This window comes from Pseudophryne corroboree, chromosome 9 (genome assembly GCF_028390025.1).
Source record: "Pseudophryne corroboree isolate aPseCor3 chromosome 9, aPseCor3.hap2, whole genome shotgun sequence".
NCBI lineage: Eukaryota > Metazoa > Chordata > Amphibia > Anura > Myobatrachidae > Pseudophryne > Pseudophryne corroboree.
The window spans coordinates 389,073,300-389,093,597 of NC_086452.1; the positions used below are offsets into that span (position 1 = coordinate 389,073,300).

At 43.1% G+C, this 20,298-nt stretch overlaps 1 protein-coding gene across 6 annotated transcripts in view; it reads left to right on the forward strand.

Moving 5' to 3' along the window:
- The window catches only part of CACNA2D3 (calcium voltage-gated channel auxiliary subunit alpha2delta 3), a 2,000,770-nt gene that overhangs the window by 1,467,805 nt on the left and 512,667 nt on the right, over positions 1-20,298 (forward strand). For all 6 annotated transcript variants that reach the window (XR_010186941.1, XM_063940834.1, XM_063940836.1 and 3 more), the window contains 4 exons: positions 87-132; positions 6,000-6,097; positions 9,404-9,497; positions 16,754-16,849. Coding sequence is in view for 5 of the 6 variants with exons in the window: in XM_063940834.1 (XP_063796904.1) it covers positions 87-132; positions 6,000-6,097; positions 9,404-9,497; positions 16,754-16,849 (334 nt within the window). In the remaining variant the exon portion in view is untranslated. The remainder of the gene's footprint in view (positions 1-86; positions 133-5,999; positions 6,098-9,403; positions 9,498-16,753; positions 16,850-20,298) is intronic.

The following is a 20,298-nucleotide window of genomic DNA, read 5'->3' on the forward strand; positions in this document are numbered from 1 at the left end:
CCCAAATACTGTATATAATAATATACTGTGCTACAGTAATACAAACTGCTGTTATAATATTGTGATATTTTGCTTTCTGTTTCCAGGTTTACATGATCTAGAACATCCCGATGTTTCATTGGCTGATGAGTGGTAGGTACACCTGTCAGTATTTGTTATATACATTGGGGGTGATTCAGACCTGATCGCTGCTGTGCGTTTTCGCACAGCGGGCGATCAGCGATTAACTGCGCATGCGTATGCACCACAATGCACATGCGCGCCGGCAAACAACAACAGGCATCGCCGGTCAGCGACAGGCTGGTTCTTAAATTCTAAACGCACACATGCTGATTTGCAGGAGGAGGCCGTTTGTGGGTGGTAACGGACCGTTTTCTGGGAGTGTTAGGGAAAACGCAGGCGTTCCCAAGTGTTTTCCGAGAGGGTGTGTGATGTCATCTCCGGCCCCGATCAGTCCATTCTGATTGCACTGTAGGAGTAAGTCCTGGGCTGCGCACAGACTGCACACAGGGGAAAAATCATTCAATTGTGAATGAGGTGCAAACGGATTTGCAGCTGTCCGCTGACAGGAAATTTTAGAAGCTCGGCGTACACATGCGATCGCACACTTGCACGGTGAATATACACTCCCCTTGGGTGGCAACTATCTAAACACAGGACAACAATTTTAGCAGCCCAGCGATCAGGTCTGAATTACCCCCATAGAGCAGTGGTTCTCAAAGTCAATTCCCAGGATCCCACACAGTTGACATTTTCCAGATCACCTAGCATGTGCACAGCTGCAGAGCCGGATTAAGGGGGTGGCCCAGGGGGTATGTACCCCGGGCCCCCCTCTTTAAAAAGGCCTTCCACTACCCGCACACAGATCGGACGTCTGATCTGTGGCGCTGCGCTCCCAGCGGCTCCCTGTTGATTGCCCTGGCAACCTAACAGCAGTGGCAGCGGCGCCGGTACCTCACAGAAGTACAACAGAACAAAGAAAAAACGGCTGTGCTGTGTGTCAGGAGATGATATATATATATATATATATATAAGAGAGCAGACGTGGATAATTAACAATATTTAATATGATTAAAAAAGCAATAAATGAACATGTATGAACCAATCACATAGAGATGAACACACCTTAAAAGCTCAGGATATAAATATATTTTCCATAAAGGCGTTATTGGCAAGTTCAGGACACAATATTAGTGAGTGTCCGTTTTCCATAGGCTAAATAGCCATAGCAAGGATTAATTGCCAGGTGCACAGAGAGTTCCAAAGGTCTGGGTGCTAGCAGCAGTTAGGTGTAAGACGTAGATGGTTTTACCTCTCCAGTGGGCTGGGCGAGAGTCGGGCGTCCCCGACTATCCGTCCTGCAATGCCCACGTCCACACAGCGGCGGGGAGGGATGAAGATCACTGGAAGAAATAGCTGGCTATAGAGACGTGACGTCCAGCGGTCGCTCTCGGTGGATTTTGTAGCCAGATAAAAAACCGCTCTGGTCCGTGCAAGCAACACCTAATGGACTACCTGAGCAAGGTGTGTGGAGGGCGGGGTCATGAAGTACATGACAGCTGAACGACGGCTCAGCTGTCCAATGGTGTGCGTTTCCAGCGGCTCCCTATAGGTTGCCCTGGCAACCTAACAGCAGCGGCAGCGTGGAGGATCGAGCTCTCACTCTCTGCGTCTCACTCTCCTGGGTCACAAGCAGCCTGCCAGCTGCAGAGAAAAAAAGTAAGCTGGCCGTATTTTTTTTATTTTTTATCATGCTGTTAAATTGGACCTTTTGGCATGTCATGTTGGCATTATGTGTTTGTATGTATGTGTAAAGTGTGTTTGTATATATATATATCTATATCTCCTTTTGTGGCTGACACTCGAAAAACCTCCAAGGGTTAACTGGCTTTGGTGCCCTCCAATGAGGTTTGCACCTCCATGTATATAGCAGATATAGAAGGCGGCACTCAGAGACTTGACTTGTGCAAAACAAACTTTCAGTGCAAAAACTGCAGGTTACAGCATCAACGTTTCAGGGCACGTAGCCACTTCATCGTTATCCTGATGAAGGGGCTACGTGCCCCGAAACGTTGATGCTGTAACCTGCAGTTTTTGCACTAAAAGTTTGTTTTGCACAAGTCAAGTCTCTGAGTGCCGCCTTCTATATCTGCTATATACATGGAGGTGCAAACCTCATTGGAGGGCACCAAAGCCAGTTAACCCTTGGAGGTTTTTCGAGTGCCAGCCACAAAAGGGTGTATATATATATATATATATATATATATATGCTGGTGCGGCACTCAGGCGTATTGGCAGTATAAATGACAGACGGAAGCTGTATACTTTCAATCAACGTTTCAATATATAAAATATTGTCATCAGGATTACAATGCATAGACATAAAACATACCTTTATAGTGCTCATCAAACAAGAAAATGACGGCTCCCGGGCTGGGACTGAGCACCCGCCCCGTCGCCGCACTGTGCTGACGTCATAGAAGAGACGCGTGCTAATGCGTATATCATTACCATGGCGACATATAAACAGCAGTAGGCAAAAGAGTACTGTAAAAAACATACGATCAATACATAAATTTAACTTAACAACACAGCCTTAATCAATCTTGATCAAAGCCACATCAAAAAGAGATAAAGAATATCAAATATATAAATAACCAGTTCAGCATAAATTAGCAAACGATATGCTTTCATTTAATCCATATGGGGAGATTACATTTAATCTATAAATCCATTGTGCCTCACATTTTAAAAGACGTGACGAACGATCACCCCCTCTAAAAGACACAGGAATAGTATCTATCATCCTGTACCTAAGACTGGATAGAGGATGATGGAACTCCGCAAAGTGCCGCGCTACCGGCTGGTCACTTGTACCTGATTTTAAAGCTGCTCGGATTGCACTCCTGTGATTCCCCATACGTTCCTTAAATTTACCGATATAACTCATGCCACACGGGCAAATGATTTGATACACGACGTATGAGGAGTTACAGGTGAAATGATGAAGTATCCTAAAAGTTTTGCCCGAATGAGGGTGCTGGAACGTATTACCCGTGAGAAGGAACTGACAGGTAGTGCACATACACTTAAAACATCCTGTACAGAGCTTCCCTAACAAAAAGGTATTAGAGTTGCTCAGCGTAGACATATCCGTTTTAACCAGGATATCTTTCAGATTACGTCCCCTGGTATAGCATGACATTACCTCATGGTCCATTAAATTTAATTTCGGATCACTTTTAACAACGGGCCATAACTGTTTAGTTAATTAAAGGGGAAGCCACGTTATAATTATTAACCCATCTCAATCTATTACTAGGGACTACTGATGCAGTAGATGTTTTAAGTAAAGAGGTTCTATCAAGAGATAACACCTTGCGTTTACAAGATTGGAATATATATATATATATATATATATATATATATATATATATATATATTTATAGGTATGCAGCTGAATCGGCACTCTTCATAATATTGAATATAGTACCTGCGTGCCTTCGTAAAAATCAATAGTCCTCTTGAAACTCTCCTGGCAGAGAGAGTAATGCGCGGCACTGCAGGATTTTAAATAGCTGGATTTTATTTCAACGTTTCGGGACCCAAAGTCCCGTCGTCAGGAAAAAATCATATCTTTGTATGATTTTTTCCTGACGACGGGACTTTGGGTCCCGAAACGTTGAAATAAAATCCAGCTATTTAAAATCCTGCAGTGCCGCGCATTACTCTCTCTGCCAGGAGAGTTTCAAGAGGACTATATATATATATATATATATATATATATATATATACATAAACGATTGCAGCAGCACTCCCAAACAACAGAATGTTACTAACCGGTGCCCTCCTAACCCGTATGGCAGCGGGTCATATGTAGCGTCTTGTCGGCGGCACTCCGGAATCACAAACGTACGACAACAGGTTTGCAGAAATAACAACGTTTCGAAGTTTATTTACTCCGTCTTCAGGTTATGATAACCTGAAGACGGAGTAAATAAACTTCGAAACGTTGTTATTTCTGCAAACCTGTTGTCGTACGTTTGTGATTCCGGAGTGCCGCCGACAAGACGCTATATATATATATATATATATATATATATATATATATATATATATGGTAAGTGCGATCGGTCACCATACCAACACCAGGATCCCGGCTTGGGGATGGCGAGCGCAATGAAGCCCACTGCTGTACTTACCACTGGTTCTATTCCCACTCGTGGGTGTCCACTGCCGACTATCGGGATTGTTAGGAGGCAGGATCCCGGCATAGGTATTGTGACCAGTGGTCTCCTGACCGCCGGATACATACATGGATAGATACATACATACATACATACATACAGTATCCCTTATTCAAAATCCCACATTTTTGGGTCCCCTACTGAGATAATATATACTATATATTATGTGTATATATAGATATATAATATACATATACATGTGTCATTATCTAAGTAGGGGGAACAAAAAATTTGTAGTTTTGAATTTTGGATAAGGGATACCCAACCTGTAAATGTTTATACACTGTGCATATGTATGTGTGTGTATATGTATGTATGTATGTATATATATATATATATATATATATATAGTTATATTGTGTGTGTGTGTGTGTGTGTGTGTGTGTGTGTGTGTGTGTGTGTGTGTGTGTGTTGTAACACTGTAAGGGTGCAAGGTGCCGTTTCCGGGGGTATATGGCAGCACGCAGCAGCTGAGGAACAACACAAGTCCAGTTTCTGGTACAACTGGCCCCAGCCAGTTTTATTGTACAGAAAATAAAACAAATACCAAAAGAAAATACCTTGCCTGTCCGGCACTAACTAAACACAAGATGTTCCTAACTATCACTAAAACAAAAAACACAGAGTTCTCAAACAAAAAACACAGAGTTCTCCAGCAAACACTGTATAGCTCACTTGTTTCAGGAAGCGTGTTTCTCTCACAGAGATCCTGCAGTCTTCCCAGGCAGTCTGCACACCCTAATCAGGCCAGCAGCTCTATAACACTCTTACACAGCTGAAAGCCTGATTAGCCTTCTGTGAGGCCAAAGACCCGAACTGGGCCCAATGTCTGGAACTTGCCCCATCTCTCTTTCAGGGCCATTACCCAGCTTTTCCAACAAACTGAAAAGGTTCTAACAAAACAAAACATATTCCTAGAAGTTTTCATTTTCTAATACATGTAAGACAAGAACCTGGGACAAACATACCTGCCCTCAAACACTATCCCAGTGTTCTTGTCACAATATATATATACACACACACAAAATTTACCTGCCTCCTTGTTAGAGGCCCCACCATTTGAAGTGTTCCGGGCCCCCCATAGCCCTAATCTGGCTCTGCACAGGTGTAGTCATTACTCACTGATACATTTTAAAAGATCCACAGGAAAAAGCTCAATATTTCACTTGTGATTCTGTGGGGAGAACTGGAAAACGTGAACTGTTTGGGGTCCTGAAGCCTGAGTTTGAGAACCTGTGACATACAGAATATAGGACCTCATTCAGTAAGGATTTAAAAATTTGGAAATCGCAATCTGGACGATTATCAAATGACTGCGCAAGCGCAGCATTCACGTTACACACGCGAGAGTAAAAATAGCGACAAAAATTGCATACACATTGTGATCGCAATGCAGCTGCTGTTTAACCTGCCATTCCCTGGTGTGTCTAAAAAAAAACCGCGGATGTGCTGAGGCATTTTTAAGGAGGGCCTCTGATGTAAGCGATGACCACTTCTAGACTCTTGTGTCGCAAGAATTGTGGACGACCTTGCCTGGCGCAGATAGAAAAAATCTTCGATGTTCCGGGAATTGTGTATGATTTAGCGATCAGCCCGCATATTGCGATGCAGCCGCAATTTCTGCAATGAGCGTTTTTTCTTTATTTCTGGGCAGCCACTATTTTATCGCAGCAACTGCTTTTTTAGCAGAAATTGCAATTCTTACTGAATAAGGTCCATACTGTAGTCAGACTAATCATGTGTTATTTGTAGGACTTACTGCAACACTGACCTGCAACCGGAACACCGGCATCTCTCTCAGTTAAAAGCTATAAAGAAATACCTCACAGGAAAAGAGCCATTATTACAATGTAAGTACAGATTGGATGGGGAATCACTGTTGTGCTCAGATCTGGCATTGGCCATAAACTGTATGTAGGGGTATATCTGTAACAACACCAACTCCAACCCTAGATGTTTACACTGTGTGCTACCAAATTGACTCACTAGCTTTTATTACACTTATTATTTCATTCCCTATCACTTGCCTTCTATTCACAACTTCTCACTGGAAACCCCACAATACCCTTCCCTTTGCCCCATATAGGGGCAAACATCACATTTACATCTTTAAAAGGCAGCAATTCCCTTCCTTCCACTACCACTGATTCCTTATTCTCTCTATACCAATAAGGAAAGTACTGTAATGTTCAATTTTCTGATCATCTTTTGTGATTATTAGATTCATTCAGTGATCTGTTTAGTTAAAGGGAAGATGTGGACTCATTTTGTGGACTAAACCAATATTCATCAGAGGTGTCACAATAGGGCTGTGGGGGGTGTGGACCCCATCTGGGTATCACCCTTCCAGCGGGTGACACCACAATGTCGGCTCCTCAGCAGTGACAGGGAGACTGGTGCTGCACTGTGACAATCTTGTGCAGTGCCCAGCTCCTGTCATTGAAGAGAAGCTGGCAGTGCAGCCAAAGTATCAGGCGGCAGCCCAGCATCTCCTCAGGGACATCTGAGCGTACCCCCAGGATGATGTAATATGGGCTTCCCATGAGACCATGCACCCTCTTTTTGGGCCACACCCCCTGGTTGTAGTAAACATGTGCTTCCCACGAGTCCATGCCCCCTCTTGCCATGAGGACATGGTAAGGCTAAACCCCCTTCAGACAATGCAGCCTCTGATGTCATGAGACCACAGGAACCATGGGACATACCATGTGAACCGTGATGACAGGGGGAAAAACAAGGTCAGTGGGCTATTATTTTTACTATCCACATTAACATCTATTCCCTCTAGTAACCTGTAGTGAGTGAGCCACCGTGCCCGATTCCGTGGCGATTGAAGCGAGCCCGCGAGGCTATACTTTGGGTCATCATGTTACCAGAGACGTGCAGTGAGGTAAATGGCTGAGGGGGCATTGGCTAGTTCCAGAGCTAGATTTACAAACAATATATGAGCCCAAGGGTTCATGTGGGCATTATATACAGGTGTAGCACTATATACTGCTGTAAATTAGGTGAGTTTTGATCAGAGATGTGCAGAAAAGATAAGCGCACCTGCCATAGACTGTTTGCTCCAGAGCTTTGACTATAAAAATAATTAGAATAATATAAAGAAGAGATTTCTAATATATTCTTTGTATTTTTCATATACTTTATACAGTCAAAACTCTGGTGCAGAGGTTCCCAAACTGTGTGCCGTGGCTCCCTGGGGTGCCTCGGGACACTTGCAGGGGTGCCCTGGGTTGGTGGTCCAGGACCAATTCAAATTATTCATGGTCATTATAATAGGCAAAACCAGTGCTGGTGGCTCCCAGTCATAAAATATGTGGCCAAACAGAAGCAAATCTTGTCACTCACCACACAACTGACCTTAAGGGTGACATATAAACGCCATCTACTTGATGTAATATTTCTTTCTACATTTCTCAATAAGAGATTTATGGCCTAGGGGTGCCGTGAAAAAAATTCTGATATTCTAGGGCGCCGTGATTCAAAATAGTTTGGAAACCACTGCTCTGGTGTATACGCTAGTATGACAGGAAAGGCTCTGACTCACCTCGCCGCACGTCACTGCATGTTACACTTTGCTCCTGTGTTCTGAGCCTTTCTCCCCCCCCCCCACCTGCCGTCGCGGTTCATATAGTATGTCACATGGTTCATGTTTCCTGATTTCATCCGAGACAACATTATCTGAAGGGGAGATCGACACAACCATGAGGATTTACTGCACTGGATGTCACCGACCCTGGTGCCTCCTCTGATATTCATCACTACACATCATGTGACATCACTTGAAACTAGTGAGACATGAGGTACATAAGCATGGCCGGACTGGCCATCTGGCACTTCTGGCACATGCCAGAAGGGCCAATGGGCAGGTGGGCCGAATTGGTCACTCAGAGAGCCGGGAAGGCCGCGCACAGGGCAGCCTCCGGCTCTCTGGTTCCATCGTCTCCATGGAAATGGGGGCGTGCCGCGAGTCCACGCCCCTGGACTCGCGGCGCTCCCCAGCAACCGTCACCATGGTAATGGGGGCGTGCCACGAGTCCATGCCCCATGACTCTCGGCACGCCCCCATATGTCGTGCGACACACCCCTGTGACTCGCGCACGCGCGTTCACGATTGCCAGCGCCAAATTAAGGCCCCAGTCCGTCAGTGTACATAAGTGTCTAACACTTCAATCACTAATACCTAATGATTCGATCATTGTCGTATATTAGGAAAACTGAATCAAGAATTTTGCTGACAATGACAACACTTTACTTGGCATGCAGTCAGTATCTTGACATTCATGATGTTGACACCAGAATGTCGACAGGTATGATGTCTACATGGTTAAAATGCTGACATTTAACATGTTGATATCTGGAAAATCTCAACATGGACAAAATGTTCCCTTAGTGAAAATTATGTCCACATAGTGAAAATGTTGACCATAACCGTTAACCTTAACCTGCTAGAGGTTATGGTTAGCAATTAGGATTAGAGGTTAAGGGTAGCATTAGGGTTAGGGATATCTAAAAAATGGATTATCGTCATTATGACCATGTCGCTATTTCATCAGTGTCGACATGCTGAACACGTCAACATATTGAGGTAGATTTACTAAAGCATCTAAAACAGACGTGGTGGTGTTGCCCATAGCTATCAAACAGTTTTTAGCTATCATTTGTCTATTGCATTCTAAAAAATAACAGACTCTGGTCCTATGGGAACACCACCACATCTGTATTAGCAGCTTTTGTAAATCTCCCCCATTGTCGGTCGACTTTTACACTAAGACAACTTTCTAACGTTGACATGGTCACTATCGAGCTATTATACAGAACCCGTTTACTTTAATCATCTGTCAGGTTCTCTCAAACATCACCGGCAGGAAGTAATGAAGTCCAAGTTTGGCGGCCGTCCAGGATGCCGGCCGAACTCTGAAATTTTTTTAAAGGGGCAATCATGCCTTGTACATGATTGCCCCTTTAAAAAAAAAAGTCTGAGTTTAGTCGGCATTCCGCACGTCCGCTGAACTCCGACTTCATTCCATGCCGGCTCACATTTCAATTAATTGGTTCTGAATTCTGAGATTCATATTTGTCACACGTGTCACTCAGTAAAATGTTTAAGCATGTTGCCGACTCTCATTATATCCTGTGTCTTCCGGGGGCAGGTGACAAAGAGCTAATACAGGAGGTTCTGTTTGATGCTGTAGTCAGCGCTCCGCTGGAAGCATACTGGACCAGCCTGGCACTGAACAAATCAGAGTGAGTATATGTACAGTATTTCTCTGTATTTCTCCATAGTTACCCTATAACTGCATAAGTATGACCGTCTCTGTAATTAACGTACAAGATGATAGAGTTACAGTCAATGAAGTCAATCCAATTAGGTGCAAGTTTGCAACAGTGAGTTTGTTTTATGAAATTCCCATTCATGGCGTCAATGCGCACAGCTGAGAAATGCAAGAACCAATTAGAAATGCCAATTCACCACAGTCACGGCAAAGTTGCATGACTCTACTACAAAATGCAACGTGGGAGAAGTGCATGAAAAAGTGGGGAGACCATCCTGGACTTCAAACAAGTGGCAACTGAGAAAGTCGGACCATCCAGACGGCTGTTCCTGTCCATAGGAAAGCACTGGAGGTTTTTATTATCGCTGATTTTTGCACTTGTTATTAATGGTGGAGAAAGGATAGCAAGCAAGGGTTTTTCCTCAATGAAAGGCTTTCCAGCATTGTGGGTACATAAACATGTCTGTGTTGTCATTTTTCAGTGTTTTTATACAAATTTATAAATAGTGTAATTATCATCTGCCAGTTCAAAAACCCCTCTAGCATACTGGGGCCAAGCAGAAGTAAATCTTACATAAATGCTCACACATTGGGGGTAATTCAGAGTTGATCGCAGCAGCAAATTTGTTAGCAGTTGGGCAAAACCATGGGGGTCATTCCGAGTTGTTCGCTCGCAAGCGGATTTTAGCAGATTTGCTCATGCTAAGCCGCCGCCTACTGGGAGTGAATCTTAGCATCTTAAAATTGCGAACGATGTATTCGCAATATTGCGATTACACACCTCGTAGCAGTTTCTGAGTAGCTCCACACTTACTCGGCATCTGCGATCAGTTCACTGCTTGTCGTTCCTGGTTTGACGTCACAAACACACCCAGCGTTCGCCCAGACACTCCCCCGTTTCCCCGGCCACTCCTGCGTTTTTTCCGGAAACGGTAGCGTTTTTTCCCACACGCCCATAAAACGGCCTGTTTCCGCCCAGTAACACCCATTTCCTGTCAATCACATTACGATCGCCAGAACGATGAAAATGCCGTGAGTAAAATTCCTAAGTGCATAGCAAATTTACTTGGCGCAGTCGCAGTGCGGACATTGCGCATGCGCATTAAGCGGAAAATCGCTGCGATGCGAAGATTTTTACCGAGCGAACAACTCGGAATGACCCCCCATGTGCACTGCAGGTGTGGCAGATATAACGTGCAGAGAGAGTTAGATTTGGGTGGGGGTGTTCAAACTGAAATCTAAATTGCAGTGTAAAAATAAAGCAGCCAGTATTTACCCTGCACAGAAACAAAATAACCCACCCAAATCTAACTCTCTCTGCACATGTTACATCTGTCCCCCCTGCAGTGCACATAGTTTTGCCCAACTGCTAACAAATTTGCTGCTGCGATCAACTCTGAATTAGGCCCATTGTGAGTACAGAACTAAATGCCTGTATCCGCCTATATACAGAGATGAACCCATCCCTGTGGCCAGGCCTCACCTAATCTGTAGGCTTGGTTCCATATCCTTCATCATTATCTGCCACCAATTGCACCAGCCCTGTACTAGATGCAAAATATGTGTCTGAGAAGAGACATACTTACACGTATGACTGTGCATAGCCCACAAATCACCGACATGCCCTCCGGGAACTTAGCTTAATTGAGAACACCCCATTACAGCACACTGGAGATGTGTTTGGTTTGCATGTAACTCTGCATCACCATTGTTGTATATGGTTGGTATAGTAAGTAACCAAAGAATTTATAGACATGTAATTAATATATAAAAGCACCTATCTGGTCATCTAGGCTCAATCATAGGGGTATATCCATTGCTGCTGGGTGAATTCTGGCATTGCAGGCACCATGGAAATGTATAGGGTAGAATAAGGAAGTTCGGCACTGAAACAAATTCTCTGCACTGATACCTCAATCTCCTTCCAAGTTCCGATTTCTTGCAGAGTGACTTATGTTCCTTCTGCAGGAAGCTAGCCTGGAACAGAACAGTGTGAATAGACTGCTTGTCAGATTACACTCCTGGGTCACTGGAGTCATCTTCTACCTTGTTTTGTTGTACACTATGAAATAAATACAGAACTTTAGAAGACCTGAAGACCCATCTCTCCCAACATGACCCTCTCCAGGAGGGACAAACTGCTCTGCTGGACTTTTCTCTTTATTTATGATTGCCGGCACCTGTTTTGAAAAGGTTAATGGATAAGAAAGGTGTTCCAGCACAGGTGATGGCAAGCATACATTAAGAGGGAAGTCCAGGAGCAGAGCATTCTGTCCCTCCTGGAGAGGGTCATGTTGGGCGGTATGTTGTATTTGTTAGGTTGTATATAGGCAGAATTGATAGTCTATGAATAGAGTTGGGACGATAATCTATTCCTCCTGCTCTGGGATGCAGCAGGACTGGGAACTCCTAGGGCCAAATTCCACCAGTACTACTCACAAAAGTTTGCAGCTAAATGTGGCACAAGCTACATATTTTGTGTATGTTTTCACTGCTTGAAGATCATTTAAATATCTTATATACAACTTTTCTGATTACGTCTCTAATTGTCTGCAGCACCACATTCTGCACCTGCAGAAATGATTCTTACATGTGTTGCTTCTTACACTTGATTAAGGAAACATAATATCTTGGTTTTAAAATGTTAGAATGGGAAAATGGACATTTCCACCAATGCAACGATATTTTAAAGTAAATGTATGAAACACGAATGTGAATTACTGTATACTGTTTAGCGTTACCCTTCATTTTCAATGAAGATTTTGCTAAAAAGAATTGTGTGATGGGGTATTTACTTTCTCCGTCATAACAAATGCAGTTTTCCTATAATAAATGAAACATTTGGTTAAGTGGCACAAACAGCTGAAATGGGGAAGCATAACATGGTCCTCATCATGGAGAAATCTAGCTCCACAACCAGTAATACTAACCACTGTGCCACCATGCTGACTATCGGCAAGAGTGCCTTGCACACCCAGGCAACCACAAAGGCCCAGCCTATGCATAGGTACACCTCTTGATAGAAGTTATGATCTCATCCCTTCACACTAATAGCATGCTATGAAACAGACTTCATTTAATATAAAACTATAGCTATATTAAGGGGTACAGTCAGTTGATCTTGCAGGGCTATACAATTACCCCCAAAGCAGCGGCCGTGGCTGTTATTATTGGCATTTTTTTTCCCCGGAGCTTCAGCAGACTCCGAACAAAAATGCCCAATAATTAATCTTATGTCGCAAATTAGGCAACGAAATAACAACTGATCAACTTATTATGAAGTTATCACAGAACCTATGCCTTTTCACTAGAGATGAGCGGGTTCGGTTTCTCTGAATCCGAACCCGCCAGAACTTCATGTTTTTTTTCACGGGTCCGAGCGACTCGGATCTTCCCGCCTTGCTCGGTTAACCCGAGCGCGCCCGAACGTCATCATGACGCTGTCGGATTCTCGCGAGGCTCGGATTCTATCGCGAGACTCGGATTCTATATAAGGAGCCCGCGTCGCCGCCATTTTCACACGTGCATTGAGATTGATAGGGAGAGGACGTGGCTGGCGTCCTCTCCGTTTAGAATTAGAATAGATTAGAGAGACACTTGATTTACTAATTTTGGGGAGCATTAGGAGTACTCAGTAGTGTACAGTGCAGAGTTTTGCTGATAGTGACAAGTGACCACCACTTTTATTTATAATCCGTTCTCTGCCTGAAAAAAGCGATACACAGCACACAGTGACTCAGTCACATACCATATCTGTGTGCACTGCTCAGGCTCAGGCCAGTGTGCTGCATCATCTATTATCTATATATAATATTATATATATCTGTCTGACTGCTCAGCTCACACAGCTTATAATTGTGGGGGAGACTGGGGAGCACTACTGCAGTGCCAGTTATAGGTTATAGCAGGAGCCAGGAGTACATAATATATTATATAGTGAGTGACCACCAGACACACAGTGCAGTTTATTTAATATATCCGTTCTCTGCCTGAAAAAAGCGATACACACAGTGACTCAGTCAGTCACATACCATATCTGTGTGCACTGCTCAGGCTCAGGCCAGTGTGCTGCATCATCTATATATATATTATATATCTGTCTGACTGCTCAGCTCACACAGCTTATAATTGTGGGGGAGACTGGGGAGCACTACTGCAGTGCCAGTTATAGGTTATAGCAGGAGCCAGGAGTACATAATATTATATTAAAATTAAACAGTGCACACTTTTGCTGCAGGAGTGCCACTGCCAGTGTGACTAGTGACCAGTGACCTGACCACCAGTATATAATATTAGTAGTATACTATCTCTTTATCAACCAGTCTATATTAGCAGCAGACACAGTACAGTGCGGTAGTTCACGGCTGTGGCTACCTCTGTGTCGGCACTCGGCAGCCCGTCCATAATTGTATATACCACCTAACCGTGGTTTTTTTTTCTTTCTTTATACATACATACTAGTTACGAGTATACTATCTCTTTATCAACCAGTCTATATATTAGCAGCAGACACAGTACAGTGCGGTAGTTCACGGCTGTGGCTACCTCTGTGTCGGCACTCGGCAGCCCGTCCATAATTGTATATACCACCTAACCGTGTTTTTTTTTTCTTTCTTTATACATACATACTAGTTACGAGTATACTATCTCTTTATCAACCAGTCTATATATTAGCAGCAGACACAGTACAGTGCGGTAGTTCACGGCTGTGGCTACCTCTGTGTCGGCACTCGGCAGCCCGTCCATAATTGTATATACCACCTAACCGTGGTTTTTTTTTCTTTCTTTATACATACATACTAGTTACGAGTATACTATCTCTTTATCAACCAGTCTATATATTAGCAGCAGACACAGTACAGTGCGGTAGTTCACGGCTGTGGCTACCTCTGTGTCGGCACTCGGCAGCCCGTCCATAATTGTATATACCACCTAACCGTGGTTTTTTTTTCTTTCTTTATACATACATACTAGTTACGAGTATACTATCTCTTTATCAACCAGTCTATATATTAGCAGCAGACACAGTACAGTGCGGTAGTTCACGGCTGTGGCTACCTGTGTCGGCACTCGGCAGCCCGTCCATAATTGTATATACCACCTAACCGTGGTTTTTTTTTCTTTCTTTATACATACATACTAGTTACGAGTATACTATCTCTTTATCAACCAGTCTATATATTAGCAGCAGACACAGTACAGTGCGGTAGTTCACGGCTGTGGCTACCTCTGTGTCGGCACTCGGCAGCCCGTCCATAATTGTATATACCACCTAACCGTGGTTTTTTTTTCTTTCTTTATACATACATACTAGTTACGAGTATACTATCTCTTTATCAACCAGTCTATATATTAGCAGCAGACACAGTACAGTGCGGTAGTTCACGGCTGTGGCTACCTCTGTGTCGGCACTCGGCAGCCCGTCCATAATTGTATACTAGTATCCAATCCATCCATCTCCATTGTTTACCTGAGGTGCCTTTTAGTTGTGCCTATTAAAATATGGAGAACAAAAATGTTGAGGTTCCAAAATTAGGGAAAGATCAAGATCCACTTCCACCTCGTGCTGAAGCTGCTGCCACTAGTCATGGCCGAGACGATGAAATGCCAGCAACGTCGTCTGCCAAGGCCGATGCCCAATGTCATAGTACAGAGCATGTCAAATCCAAAACACCAAATATCAGTAAAAAGCCTCTTTTTTTCTTTGCGTCATGTGCTGTTTGGGGAGGGTTTTTTGGAAGGGACATCCTGCGTGACACTGCAGTGCCACTCCTAGATGGGCCCGGTGTTTGTGTCGGCCACTAGGGTCGCTAATCTTACTCACACAGCTACCTCATTGCGCCTCTTTTTTTCTTTGCGTCATGTGCTGTTTGGGGAGGGTTTTTTGGAAGGGACATCCTGCGTGACACTGCAGTGCCACTCCTAGATGGGCCCGGTGTTTGTGTCGGCCACTAGGGTCGCTAATCTTACTCACACAGCTACCTCATTGCGCCTCTTTTTTTCTTTGCGTCATGTGCTGTTTGGGGAGGGTTTTTTGGAAGGGCCATCCTGCGTGACACTGCAGTGCCACTCCTAGATGGGCCCGGTGTTTGTGTCGGCCACTAGGGTCGCTAATCTTACTCACACAGCTACCTCATTGCGCCTCTTTTTTTCTTTGCGTCATGTGCTGTTTGGGGAGGGTTTTTTGGAAGGGCCATCCTGCGTGACACTGCAGTGCCACTCCTAGATGGGCCCGGTGTTTGTGTCGGCCACTAGGGTCGCTAATCTTACTCACACAGCTACCTCATTGCGCCTCTTTTTTTCTTTGCGTCATGTGCTGTTTGGGGAGGGTTTTTTGGAAGGGACATCCTGCGTGACACTGCAGTGCCACTCCTAGATGGGCCCGGTGTTTGTGTCGGCCACTAGGGTCGCTTATCTTACTCACACAGCGACCTCGGTGCACATTTTAGGACTAAAAATAATATTGTGAGGTGTGAGGTATTCAGAATAGACTGAAAATGAGTGTAAATTATGGTTTTTGAGGTTAATAATACTTTGGGATCAAAATGACCCCCAAATTCTATGATTTAAGCTGTTTTTTAGTGTTTTTTGAAAAAAACACCCGAATCCAAAACACACCCGAATCCGACAAAAAAAATTCGGTGAGGTTTTGCCAAAACGCGGTCGAACCCAAAACACGGCCGCGGAACCGAACCCAAAACCAAAACACAAAACCCGAAAAATTTCAGGCGCTCATCTCTACTTTTCACCCGAAACTTTTTTTTTGGGTGTAAAAAAAGGGGGCTAAAAAAAAAATCACGGAAAATGGTAACAAATCAAGGAAAATGACAGTTATCATGGACAATTGAATTCCCCAATAAGTGTAATATTTAGTTCAGCAATCACATACTTTTATTACGTCTACCTATCACTCTCATGGTAGAGGCACTACTTTGTTGGATGAACCAATATTCATGAATACAACCTGTGAATTTGCTGAGCCAATGACATTACTTATCGATACAGTAAGGCACAAAGGTAGCATTATGGGATGGACAATTATGTAGATGTGATAACAGTGAGATACCAGGGAACTGGTGGTCTCGCAGAGAAATGAGGCACTGGTTACTAGTGCATCTTCTTCAATATTCTTTCACGCTAAGAACAGCTCCTTGTAGAGTGTATGGATGCTGGATACCCGTCAGTACCACGTAAATGGGACCTGATTGTTACCTGAATCTTTTTCAGAAACTCAGACAAAGACGTTGAAATAGCTTTCCTCGGTACCCGCACTGGCCTGACCCGTGTGAACCTATTTGTAGGTCCGGAGCAGCTCACTTACAAGTAAGTAATATTTACTGGTCACATATTCATATGTGTCCCTGACGTTCAAAATTATGATAATGTGATCATTGGATTAATTAAACTAAACATTAGAGGATAACTTTAAGGAGACTATGGGGGTCATTCCGAGTTGATCGCTAGCTGAATTTGTTCGCAGCGCAGCGATCAGGCTAAAAAACGGCAGTTCTGCGCATGCGTATGTGTCGCAATGCGCACGCGTGACATACGGGCACAACGAACGATGTCGTTTTGCACAGGGTCTAGCGATGCATTTCAGTCGCACTGCTTGCCGCAAAGTGATTGACATGAAGTGGGTGATTCTGGGTGGCAACTGACCATTTTCAGGGAGTGTGCGGAAAAACGCAGGTGTGCCAGGAAAAACGCAGGCGTGGCTGGGCGAACGCTGGGTGGGTTTGTGACGTCAAATCCGGAACGGAATAGTCTGAAGTGATCGCAAGCGCTGAGTAGGTTTTAAGCTACTCTGAAACTACCCAAAAATTTTTTGCAGGCGCTCCCAGTGGGCGGTGGCATAGCATTTGCACGGCTGCTAAAACTATCTAGCGAGCGATCAACTCAGAATGAGCCCCTATAGGGCTAATGCAGTATCATCCGAATGTGCGTTCGTTGCGGCATCCTATTGACTAACATAGGCTAATATAGGTATATGTCCATCTGTGCGCGTATTAGTGTGTCTTCATGCATCTCCAAAAAGCACACTAATGGGCAAAACCATGTGCACTGCAGATGGGGCTGATGTAACATGTGCAGAGAGAGTTAGATTTGGGTGGGGTGTGTTCAAACTGAAATCTAAATTGCAGTATACAAATAAAGCAGCCAGTATATACCCTGCACAGAAACAATATGACCCACCCAAATATAACTCTCTCTGCACATGTAACATCTGCTCCACCTGCAGTGCAACGTGTTTTTGCCCATTAGTGTGCTTTTTGGTTTGCTAACAAACCTGAATAAACTCCATAGTGTGCTAGAGTAACAATATAGTAATAAGGTTGAAAAAAGACAAGTTGTCCATCGAGTTCAACCTTTATTTAGATCCTATACTATTCTGTAAATAACCAGATATACCCGTAGTTATGCAATACAATCATTTTAAATGCTATATCCTTGCATATTTTTTTTCAGTTCGAAATTTATCCAACCCATTCTTAAATTTAATGACTGTGTCCACCATTACAACCTTCTCTAGTAAAGAATTCCTAATCCATACTGCCCTTACTGTGAAGAACCTCTTCCTTCTTTGGGTATGAAATTTTCTCTCCTCTAACCTCAGAGGGTTTCCGTGTGTCTGTTGTAGAGATCTCTTAATAAACAAATAGCCTAATATCTCCATGTAATGTACCTTTATATATATTCATTATGTTTCCTCTTAGACGCCTTTTTTCAAGTGTAAACATATTTAACCTAGTAAGCCTTTCCTCGTATTCCAGTGTCTCAAACCACTTTATCAATTTTGTAGCTTGTCTCTGAACTCTTTCCAGCTCTAGTATATCTTTTTTAAAGTGTGGTGCCCAGAACTTACACAATATTCAAGGTGTGGCAGCACCAATGATTTATATAATGGTAGGATTACACTTTCATCCTTGTCTCAATTCCGTTTTATGCACTTGAATATCTTATTTGCCTTTGTTGCTGCACTCTGACATTGGGTACTGTTGTTAAGTCTATTATCAATGAGCACCCCCAAAACTTTTCCTATTACCGTTTCCCCTACACTCTCTTCATTTCATTTGTAGGATGCATGGTTATTTTTAGTTCCAAAGTGCATAACTTTAAATTTTTGTATGTTAAACCTCATTCTCCATTTAGTTGCCCAAACTTCCAGTTTAAGTAAGTCATTCTGTAGGGACTCTGAATCCTTGGCTGAGTTAATTACCCTACATAGTTTGGTATCAACTGCAGACATTGATACCGTGCTTTCCAGACCTATTCCTAGGTCATTAATAAATATATTGAACAGTAGTGGCCTGTGTACTGTCCCTTGCTGTATTCCACTGAATACCGTGGCCCAGTTGGAAAACATCCCATTTACCACCACCTGCTGTACCCAAGTACAAATGGTGTTTCCTACTGTAGGCCGAGCGCTCTTAGTTTGAAAATGAGCCTCTTGTGAGGCACTGAGTTGAAGGCTTTTGCAAAATCTAAGTAGACCACATCTACAGCGTTATCCTGGTTAAGATTTTTGCTTACTTTCTCGTAGAAGCTAATTAAGTTAGTTTGGCATGACCTGTGCCTTACAAAACCATGCTGATTCCTATTAATAACATCAGAGGTATCCATGTACTCTTGTATCCTATTTTTTTAATATTCCTTCCAATATTTTCCCCACAATTGATGTCAAACTAACCAGTGTATGGTTACCAGGATGAATTCTGCTACCCTTTTTAAATATTGGGATTACCTCTGCTATACACCAGTCCTTTGGTAACATGCCTGTTTTAATTGAGTCATAGAAAATCAAATATAAAGGCCTTGCTAGTTCTGAGAAAAGCTCTATAAGAACCCTTGGGTGAAGTACATCTGGACCAGGAGATTTATTAATCTTAATTTTGTTTAGTCGCTCATGGACTACTTCCTCACTCAAACAAGTGCTAAGCAACAGTATATTATCAATACTTGTGTTATTCACTACTTCCAACATCTGGCCCTCTCTAGTAAACACTGATAAAAAAACATTTGTTTAATATTTCTGCTTTTAGTTTGTCATCAATTATCAATACTCCCAATTCTCCTTTTAATAGTCCTATAATCTCTTTTTTTAACCTTTTACCGTTTATATACTTTAAAAAAACTCTTTTGGGTTTGTATTACACTCCTTAGCTATTTGCTTTTCATTTTCTATTTTAGCTGCTCTGATTTCTTTTTTGCAATTCTTGTTACATACCTTGTAGTAGTGGTATGACCCTACCTTCCCATCTGATTTAAATGTTTTTAATGCGCACCTCTTTTTATCCATTACTTCCTTAACATTCACATCAAGCCACATCGGTTTGTATTTTGAACCCCTTTGTTTGCTACTCATGGGAATGAATTTTTGAGTATATTTATCGAGCAAACTTTTAAAACCATCCCACATTTCAGCAGCGTTCTTACCATGGAACAAAGCATCCCAGTCAATTATTCTTTAGCACTGGTTTTATCACTTCTAGTTGCTTCATTTGTGCCAGTTAGATGCACATTTTGCCCCAATAAGACACTCGGCTGAGTCGCTTGGGATCTATTTGGGATATTTGGCGCTACTCAAGCTGCAGTGTATGAGAACACATCTGTACTACAGAGATTAAGAGTAATGTGTGGCCCTTCTGAACTCTAGAGGGCCACCATAAGTGGCCCCAGGTATCAGGTTGCCTGTCACTGTATTATAAGGACAGTTTTAATGCTATTGATGTTGTAGTGCAATTGTTCTATTTTCACACATTGACGCATGTGTC